Source organism: Octodon degus, unplaced genomic scaffold (assembly GCF_000260255.1).
Source record: "Octodon degus isolate 3935 unplaced genomic scaffold, OctDeg1.0 scaffold00092, whole genome shotgun sequence".
NCBI lineage: Eukaryota > Metazoa > Chordata > Mammalia > Rodentia > Octodontidae > Octodon > Octodon degus.
The window spans coordinates 5,128,156-5,138,801 of record NW_004524668.1 but is presented as its reverse complement, the minus strand read 5'-3'; the positions used below and the strand labels follow the sequence as shown (position 1 = coordinate 5,138,801).

General features: G+C 49.6%; 1 protein-coding gene across 1 annotated transcript in view; it reads left to right on the top strand.

Annotated features, from left to right (window-relative positions):
* Positions 1–6,675: 6,675 nt before the first annotated feature.
* Cda (cytidine deaminase) overlaps positions 6,676–10,646 on the top strand; it is a 25,723-nt gene continuing 21,752 nt past the window's right edge. Inside the window, exon 1 of the mRNA XM_004637749.2 lies at positions 6,676–7,055. Coding sequence (XP_004637806.2) covers positions 6,731–7,055 — 325 coding nt within the window. The 5' untranslated portion in view covers positions 6,676–6,730. The remainder of the gene's footprint in view (positions 7,056–10,646) is intronic.

Sequence of the window (10,646 nt, the reverse complement as noted above, 5' to 3'; positions counted from 1 at the left end):
TACAGGAAAATACAAAGAGTTTCAATCCTCAGCATGCCGTGCTGGCCCTGCCCCGAGGGCACCCTGAGACAGAGATTGAGAATGGACATGGTGTCACGCGCCTGTCCTCCCAGCACTTGGGAGGCTGAAAACAGGAAAATCACTATGGGTCCCATCTACATAGTGAGACCCTGTGGACCCTGTACTAAATACATAAAAAAGAAAAGAAAAATACAGAAAGATAAATAGTAGTTAGAGATTTTAATATATCTCTCCCAGAAATTAATTGATATTAATAAAGTCCAGGGCTGGGGGGATGGCTCAGTAGAATGAGCACTTGCCTGGCAAGCGCAAGGGTCTGAGTTCAATCCCCAGTTCTGCAAAAAAAAAGGGGGGGGCCAGGGAGATGGCTCAGTGGAATAAGCGCTTCCCTGGCAAGTGCAGGGGCCTGAGTTCAATCCCCGGTTCTGCAAAAAAAAAAAAAAAAGAAAAAAGAAAGAAAGTCCGTTCTGTTGAAGAGTATAGTTAATAAGTCCCAAACACTATACAGAACTATATGTCCCACATACCTATAGTACACTAATTTTTCTCAACCTATGAAGTATCTACAAAAATCAACCATGTACAAAGTTACCACCAAATAATTGAACCTCAGACATTTCAAAGCCAATAATGGAATAGCACATGTAGTTTTATGCCACACATTTTGAAACTTTAGATGGAACAGACAAATTCTAGGGGAAACCCACAACTGCTTTACTAAAACAGACTCAAGTGACAAGAGAAGAGCTAAACATATCTGTAGTCCTAGGTACTCAGGAGGCTGAGGCAGGAGGACTGCAGGAGTCTGAGACTTCAAAGTTATCTGTCATCACAGTGATTAAAATTTGTCTTAAAAATTATTTTAAATAAACAAAGGAAAGAGAGACACATAAATTTAAAACTCGGAATAGCTCTATTATCTTTAAAGACATTAAATTGATGAACTTAACTCCTTTTTAAAAGAAAACACCAGGGCCAGGGAGATGGCTCAGTAGCATAAGCACTTCCCTGGCAAGCACAAGGGCCTGAGTTCAATCTCTGCTTCTGCCAAAAATAAATACATAAATAAGAAAACACCAAAAGACTGGGTGTGGTGGCACATGCCTGTAATCCCAGCACTTGGGAGGCTGAAAACAGAAGAATGACTGAGTTCAGATCTATGTAGTGAGACCCTGTAGACCCTGTACTAAATACATAAAAAGAAAAAAGAAAACACCAGATTCAGGAAGACTGCACAGAGAAATCCTACCCAAACGTCAAAGGCTAGGCTCTTCCCGCATTATGCCAATTCTTTGACAGGATAAACATGAGGGTTTTCAGAGATAATTGAAAAACTGACTCTAACATTTACATAGAGCAAATTCCAAGGGAGGAAAGAAAAAAAAAAAAGGTAAGAGCTTACGGGCTCCAGAAATCAATATTAATTATAAAGTTATAAGAAGACTGACATAAGGCAGATGTGGTGGTGCATACATGCACACTCTGGATGCGGAGGCAGGAGCACAAGTTCAAGGCCAGCCTAGGCAACTTAGTAAGACTCTGTCTCAAAAATAAATAAACATAAAGGAAGCGGATGCATAGCTCAGTGGCAGAGTACTTACCCAGCACACACTGGGCCCTGGGTTCCATCCCCAGCATCATAGAAACAAAGAGAAGAAAAAGAAGAGGGTATGGAATGTGTGTAAGAATGAACAAATTTGCCAACAAAATCCAACAGAATCCAAATCATTCCCCTTATGTACAGACATTTGAAATTTGACAGAAGGGTCAGAGTGGATCTATTAGAAAAAAAGTATATTTACTTAGCAATGCTATGATAAGTGAATATCCATATAGAAAAAAAAAAAAAAACCTGAATTGAAGCCTCTTTTAAACAGAAAGCCATGAGAATTACTGCAAGTTCAATGCCAACCTGGGCTACACAGCGAGGCCAAGGCTATGTAGCCCAGGCTGGTCTCAAATTCACAGTGGTCCTCCTGCCTCAGGGGGACAGGTGTGCACCACCACACCTAGCTTTCAAGTGTCCTTAAGATTTGTCTATAAAACCCTTAACTAAATAAAATGTTTCAATTTTCATAAGGCCAAGTCTGAAGACTTTAAAAGTTTGCAGTACAGTTCTTTCTACCCCTGTTTCTTCTATGAAGTTTTGGGCTTGCTTTTCTATTGGGATGTTTGTCTTTTTCTGGTTTTAGGAATTCCTAATATGTTATAGATCCTCATTCCTTCCAACGGTGTTAATCCCTTTGTGGTCTGCCCTGCCCATGTGCCAAGCACACTCCCACGCCCCGGGGTGCTTCAGGAAGGGAATCGTGGGCACCGTCTGGGAATCCTCCCCTTAGCTGGGTGGCTATAGAGGCGCAGGTGAGACTCTCACAGCTTTTGTCCTCCTTGTCCAGGGTGGACATCTGTCCATTGCATAAGGTTCCTGCAGCCTCTTGTCCTCTGGAAAGCCTTTCTGACACTAGCCCGCTGCTCCTTGCAGACACTTAGTTATTCAGAGTGGTCCCAGGACCCAGGACCCAATCACATTGTGTGCTTTGTTTCCCACCTGTCTGTTGACATCTCTGTCTCCTTTACTACAGTGTGAGCACCCAAAGACAGGTACCAAATGTACCCACTTTCCACCCTCTAGCACCCAGCACAGGGCCGGGCACTCAGCATTCATTATTGTATAAGCTGACACTTGTTTTGTTTTGGCTGGCTCAGCCCACTCTGAGGGCAGGGACGGCAGGGCATGTGGTGCTTGGGATCGAACTGCCATCCCCTGCACCTAAGCTTACCTAAACAGGCGCTTTAGCCCACTGAGCTATCTCCCCAGCCTTAAGCTGACACTTGTGAGACCCTTATCTCATGCAGGCACTGTGCTAAGAGCTTCATTTATGCTATCTCAAAAATCCTAGGCTGGGGAGATAGCTCAGAGGTCTAGGTGCTTTCTGCCTGGCAGTGCAAGGACCTGGGTTCGATCCCAATACCACTGCTGTGCTGGCCCTGCACGACGCCAGCCACTGAAACCTAGCATTGTGGCACACTCCTGTAATCCCAGCACTGGGGAGGCTGAGACAAGAGGATTGCTACGAGTCTGAGCTGCGTAGTGAGACCTTGTAATAAATACATAAATAAATCATCTTTTAAAAATCCTAGAAAGTAGCATGTGAGTCTAGATGCCATGGATCGACAAAAGTAAAATGCAAATGACCTCTAGCTAGAAGCAAATTTATTGGCTCAATTAAGGGGAAATCCAGAAGGAAGCCTCCAGGCGTGACGGGATCCAGGCACTCTGGGAACAACCAACTTCTTCCCTTCTCCCTCTCAGCTCTGCTTCTCTCTGCCTCTCGTCACTTCGCAAGCAGGCTAACTCTGCCCAGAGGAAAGCTAGCTCTCAGCAACAGTTGCATCCCCTTAGCTTAGCAGCCACAGCAGGGAATGCCAGCGTTCCCACTGATTCAGCAGAAAAGTGGGCTGTCTGATTGGCTCTTCCTGGCCACCCCTGCTAACAGGGGCTGCAAGGAAAGTAAGCGGGAAACCTAACAGAGATGGGAGGCCTCTCTGAGCAGAATAAAATTCCCTTCACCATGCCCCACCTCCAGAAGGTGCCACCATCGCGCGTGGCATGAAAGGGGAAAGAGGAACACAGAGTAGGAAGTCAACCGGTCTAGGGGCCCAGCAGGTAACAAGTGGCCAAAGGAAGGTTTAAACTGGCTGGTTTCATCCAAAGCTCTCACCCCTCCCCAACAGCTCCCTGTGAGTTCTGGGATATACAGCGTCCCCATGGCAAACAAAAGCAGGCTTAACATCTGTTTCTGAGACTCTGATCTCTACTAGGTCAAGTGTTCTCAAGGGTGAAATATGGGCAATTACGGTACCAGGTGTTGAACTCAAGACGTTGTGCTTGCCAGGCAAGCACTTACTCTACTGACCTATCTCTCCCTGGCCCAATCACGCTATCTTGTGGTGAAATTAAATGAACAGCTCTTGAGAGAGTCCTTTTTTTTTTTTTTTTTTTTTTAGTACAGGGTCTACAGGGTCTCACCACACAGATTGGACTCATAGTGATCCTCCTGTCTTTCAGTTTCCCAAATGCTGGGATTACAGGCACACGCCACTATACCAGTCTCAGTTAGAGTCTCAGCGCACCTTGGGGGCAGGGTTGGCATGACCAGGGAACAGCTCATACTAATGTTTGTAGCACAGGGTCTATGGGGGTAATGGTATCTGGATTCTAATGTGGAGATTCCGGGTGCTTTCTCTCATGGACGAAAGACTTCAGGGCAGGAGAGCTGGTGGGTTTTGCAACACTAACAATCTCCACCACCACTGAAAGCATTCATCTTGAACATTCCTATTATTTGAGCTGGGCAATTAGCTTGCTTGCTTGCTTGCTTTCTTTCTTTCTTTCTTTCTTTCTTTCTTTCTTTCTTTCTTTCTTTATTTCTTTCTTTCTTAATGTATTTAGTACAGGGTCTCACTACACAGCTCGGACTCCTACTGATCCTCCTGTTTTCAGCCTCCCAAGTTCTGGGATTACAGGCGTGCACCACCATGCTGGGTCTACAGGCCAGCTCATTGTGCCCAGGGGCAGGACCAGCGTGGAATGTGGTACAGGGGATTGAACCTCGGTCCCTGTGCTTGCCTAAGCAGTCACTTAGTCTGCTAAGCTATCTCACTGGTCTTTCTCTTATTTTTTAATAAAGCGAGAAAAAGTGTGTTTAGAAAATGCTGTCATGGGTTGGAGAGATGGCTCAGTAGAGTAAATGCTTCCCTGGCAAGTGCAAGGGCCTGAGTTCAATCCTTGGTTCCGCAAAAAAAAAAAAAAAAAAAAAAGAAAAAAAGAAAAAGAAAATGCTGTCATCCTTATTATAGATCTGTCACTTAGCTCTAAGCAAGATTCAAAGCCCATTTTCCCTCCATCTGATAATGACCCAAAGCCCCTTCCACAAGAAGTTCCAGAGCCATGCGTGGCTCCCAAGCTCCTTATGGCTAGGTTTGCAATGGGCACCATTTACGATCATGTACAGATAGAGAGCTTTTAAGGTGCCAAGGGCCATAATTAGCCTAAAAGGTCACCTGAATTCTCCTAGCACTGTGGAATCCAAAAGTCCAGGCCCAGGCCTGCACAGGGAAGGTGTAGGATAGACAGGACATGCAGGGGATGGGGACAGAGCTCCTGTGTGAGGACTTGACCCATCTGCCAGCCAGCAGGCTGCTGTAGCACTTTCTCCACCTGTAAGGGCAGCTCCCTAGAACCCCGAAGCTTTACACTCATTCCCAAGTCAGGTGGGTGACGCCGCCCTGAGACACGCAGTGCTTCTCTTCAGGCCCACAGACCTGTCCTGCAGCCACAGGGCTGATCCACATGGCGCAGCAATCCTCAGAGACTGAGCAGGGAGACAAGGAAGAAATGAGGCTGACTTTTCCTGGCTCCACCGTAGCCCCTCTGGGCGCCCAGCCCATCTCTATGGTGACTGGTGCTGCAGGTCTGAAGTGCAGAGAGGCTGGGCTGTAAACGCAGAGAGGTCAGCCCTCCTTGACCCTGCCTTTCCCCCTCTTGGTTCCCAGTGAAGCACAGAGAAGCCAGTGATGGACAACAGCTTGTTGGGCATCTGGGGACACCAGGTGCCTCTGGCTGCTCTGGCTGGAGTTTTGTCTTCCCTGCAGGATCTTGGCCAAGTTGCTTAACAGCCATAACCCTGCCTGTGTGAAGTCACAGAGATGCCCACGCCGGCCTCACTCATCCGATGATTAGAATACTGCGGTACTGTATGTGCACCCATTTTACAGACAAAGAAACTGAGGCTTTGTGAAGTGAATGACCTCCCTAAGGTCATGCACCTAATAAAGGGTAGAGCTAGAATTCAAACCGAGGCCTATTAAACTCCAGAACTCTTGCTTCAAAGCTCTATAATCTCAGGACACAGAACAGAAATGATCACTCACTATAGGGAATAGGAAACTGGCTCAGAGAGGTCCAAGGACCTGCCAAATTTTATACATGTGGAAAGCAGGAGAGCCAGCCTGCTTTTACCACCACTCCAAAGTCTATTTTTGCTAGAAAAAAGCGGAGGGTGGCAGGGTGGGGATGGGAGCCCTGAGTGAGTAAACGATCTCAAAGTTTTCCTCCAGCTGAGATACTTTTAAAATCTGAGTTGGGGGCTGGCAAGATAGCTCAGTGGTTTAAAGAACCTGCTTAGGCAAGCTTAGGCAAGTGCTCAGGGACCACGGTTTGATCCCTGGCACCACATACTGCGCCAGCCCCATCCCCAGGGTGGGCTCAGCCAGCCACAAAAAAGTAAAAATAAAAATAAAAAATCAAATCTGAGTTGGGGCAGAGTTGAAGATGAATGGGTGAAAATACAGACACTTGCCTTTTACTGTTGTTGTTGTTGTTGTTGTTTGTTTGTTTGTCTTTCTGAGACAAGTTCTCATTATGCAGTTGAAGCTAGCCTCTAGCTCACCTCTAGCCTAGGTTGGTCTCAAACTCGCAAGAATCCTCCTGCCTCAGCCACCCCGCCCAGCCTCATTACCACTGTTGTTCATGCCTTCTGACTCAGGAACTCACAGGGCTGCCACCCCCTTCCCCTTTCAGCCTCGTCCCTTTCTTGAATGATTGAGTTTGCCGGGCATCAGTGTGTGGACAGTGTGCGCCGATCCTGGGAGCAGGCAGAGCACACGTGGGTACCAACACCCACGGGCACGTCTTACACACCAAAGCATGGGACGATCCTCTCCGGGACTTCAGGCTGCAGGGCACCCCGCCAGCCTGGGAACTTCGGCCTGGGCCTGGCGCAGGACACACCCCAGGGGAGGAGCTACCTTTCCAGGCCCGGCTCCCGCCCTCTGCCAGGCCAGATCGCGCTCCCGAAGCAACAGCCGCCTGGACAACATGGCCCACGACCGTCCCTCCTGCACCCTGGAGCCCGAGCACGTCCAGCGCCTGCTGCTCTCTTCCCGGGAGGCCAAGAAGTCCGCCTACTGCCCCTACAGCCATTTCCCGGTGGGAGCCGCCCTGCTCACTGGGAATGGACTGATCTTCTCGGGTAAGGCCCGTTGCCAGGTCCCCTCCTACAGAGAAGTCTGGGTTGGGGTCAGAGGAGGATGCGCGCCAGCGCCCAGGTGAGCCGAGGGCGAGCGCCGTCCCCTGCCCGCGCTCTCCTGGCTGCCCTGCCTCTCCTGCCTCCCTGTGGGATGACAGTGTGACCACGACCGGCTGGGAACTCTCGCCGGGCTGGGGAAGGAAGTTTGCATGGAGGTGGGAGGAGAGGCCAACATCAGAAGCATGGGTTTGCACGGCGGCGCTGGTGCCCCAGGGCTGTCACCCCGGCTTTCCCTGTGCCTAGCGCTGTTGAAGCTGCTCTGTGTTGTATCTGCAAGTCCTCACAGGTGATCTCTGACCTAGGTGTATGCCCCTGTATAGAGAAAGAAACAGGCCCAGAGAGGTGACATGATTTGTCCAAGGTCACAGGGGCTAGTGGTGGAGCCCAGGGCTGGCCTGGGGTCTTCCCCACACCCACAGAACTAGGGATAGTCGGATGTGCTAGCACACACTTGTAATCCCAGCACCCAGGAGGCTGAGGCAGGAGTATCTCTGTGAGTTTGAGACTAGCCTGGGCAACAAAGTGAGCTCAAGATAGTGAGACCCTGTCTCAAAAAGACAAAAACAAAACAGAGACTAAGACAGTTGGGAAAGAAAGGAGGAACCACCAGGGAGCTGCAGCCCCAGCACAGGGTCTTCGAGAAAGAAAGTCAGGAGACTCTTAGGTGTCCAGTAGTGGGTGGCAGCCTGGGTGAGAGGAAACTGAGGGTGCAGGGAGCCCCTAAGCTCCCCTTAAGGCTTGCTGGGCTGAGGACAAGCTCACCTGGGGCTGGGGGTGTGGTCCAAGGAGAAGCACTTTCCTAAAAAAAAATAAAGGAGTAAGCAAATCTCAAATCTCACCCAACAACTCTTCTAACTTCTTTCTGCTAAGCTGAGAGCATTCTCCCTCAGGACAGCAGGGGACTAGGGGACAACACCCATTTGCATCTCCTGCCTGTTGCAGTTCTGTCCTCGGGTTCATGAGTCAGCTGGTTCTCAGTTATCTTTGAGCAGGAAAAAGAACCTTGACTGGATGCTGGGTTATAAAGGAAGATAACACTTGTCCATTTACCCCTTACAATCCTGCAGGGCTGAGATGGGAACTGAGGCTCAGAGAGGGGCAGCGCCCAATAACGCAGAGCTCGTTCTAGACCTGGAGTTCCAAGACTCCAAATCCTGCTCTCCATGGGTGGTAAAGGATCACTAACCAATGGTGTTGCGTCGAAGGGAAGACCTGAATGCTGGGCATGGCAGCACATTGCTGTCATCCTAGCACTAGAGAGGCTGAGGCAGGAGGATTTTTCCATGTTTAAAGTTAGCCTGACTAAATTAGACTTTGATTAACCAACACAGCAACAACATGACAGCGTAGGAGGTTATAAAGCCTCGAACTTGGAATCAGCCACTGAGTCTTTCAAGAGCCTTCACAGCTGTTCCAGGTACTACATAAAGCCCACTCTTGCCCCGGCCTGTCCATGAACCTCTCCTGGGCCACTGAGCGGGTGGAGTCACCACTGCCCCTGGACCTGGTGTTGCAGTCAGAGGCTGTGTCCTGGGTCTTGGTACCACTGACCTCCTCCTGCTGGTCCCCAGCACCTGCCCAGCCCAAGCAGACACTTAGTTTTTGCTGATGGACTGATTGGAGGAATGAAGGAGTGGTCCTTGAAGATGAAGGAGTTTGGAGTGGCAGGAGGAGAAGCCACCAGGGGCAGGTGGGGATGGACAGAGTCCAGCGTGCCGGGCCGCAGCATTTCCAGCAGGGCTGTCTTCCCCCCTGTTTTCCAGCATTCAGACTGGTGTTGTACTGGACAAACAGGTGGCCAACAACACCACCCCTCAAAAGCGAGGGCTTCCCCGTACCACACGATACTCTGGCCTTTCTTGTCTGCTTTAATCCACACAAGAAAAGGCGCACCTTCCCTTGAAAGTGACACCTGGAAGCTCCTTCCAGAAAAATCCATGCCTTGGGCATCCTTACATTGACCTGTCCCTGCAATAAGCACTTGCCAGTTCATGTGCCAGGTACTAGAGATGTCACAATGAGCGAAGATGACACAGTTCCCGTCCCCATAGAGCTCCTCCACAGGTAGGAGCTCAGCCGACTGTGAATGAAAGAACAGAGTGGCCTGTTTAAATTGCACAGAAGGGCCTGGTGTCACCATGGAATGGGCCACTCAGGGACATCGCGGGAGGACCAGGGGTGGAGTGAAGGCTCTGGAGTGAGCAGGTCCTGGGTTTGAATTCTGGTGCCGTGATGTGACCCTGGGCAAGAACTGTCACCCCTTTGAGCCTCAGCTTCTGTGTTGGTAAAGCGACCCTTGCAGGGTGACTGTGAGCGGAGCTGGCGTCCTGGAACAGTGTGGCGGCCCCCATGTCCAAGTACGCTGACTATCACCCCCCGTTGTGAAGCTTTCAGTGAGCGAGTGCCTATCAAGTGCTTGGCACAGTTTCTAACTAGAAACTGTTACTGGGGTTTTGGGGTACAGACCCCAACTGGGCTTGGTAACTGCACCCATAAAGCTAATCAAGGACACGAGCAGAGGTGAGGGACAGGAAAGGAGTGTTACTCAGCATGGCCGTGCCACATTGGACACATAAAGAAGTTTATGATCTGTCTTCTAGGGGCTGACCCCAACCTTGGGTTTTCTACAAGAGGGGACAAGGTAAGGGTTGGAGTTTTGCACAGCTGGGGTGGGAGGGTGTATAACTGGCACCATTCATGATCTTGTCAGCGTGGTCTGGACCTGTTCTAGATTCTGGGAGAGCCATTGTTCAATGAGAGGGCGGTTGAGTTCCCTCCATGAAATGACAGCGCCTCCTCTGGGGACAGCCTCGGTCCACAGCCATGGAGCATTCACTCCTGTTTGGGAAGGCTGTTTCATCATGGGAGGGTCTGAGGCTCTGTTTTCCTGCAATCTGAGGTCACACAGTCTTAAGACGATGACTTCTAGGCATTCCTCCAAGGCGTCTAGACCTGGATGTTGTAAGAGCTGGCAACTGGATGTCCAAGCGAATGCTGAAATTAGTTACTGAACTCTTCTCTTCAGTCTTGAAGAAGGATGACTGGGCGAGGCAAACTCAGGGCTGACAAGGATTGTATTACTCATTTTATGTATTTGGTACAGGGTCTCACTGTGCAGCTCAGACTCATAGTGATCCTCCTATTTTCAGCCTCCCCATTGCTGGAAGTGCAGGCATGGGCCACCGTGCCCAGTCTTAGCAGCCAGCTCAGCGCAGCAGGGGCAGGGCCAGCACAGCATGTGATGCTGGGGATCGAACCCCAGTCCCTGTGATTGCCTAAGCAGGCGCTTAGACCACTGAGTTATCTCATCGGCCTGTATTACTCATTTTAAACAGAGACTCCTTAAGTGCTAGCATGCCTATAGGTAGAACTGGGCAGGGATCTGACTCCACGTGTTAAGAGACTAAAAGGAAATAGATTTTAAACATGAAGACAGGGGGCTGGTGAGATGGCTCAGTGGTCTAAAGCACCTACTTGGAACAAGCTTAGCAAACCACAGGGACCACGGTTCAATCCCCCAGCACCACATGCCAG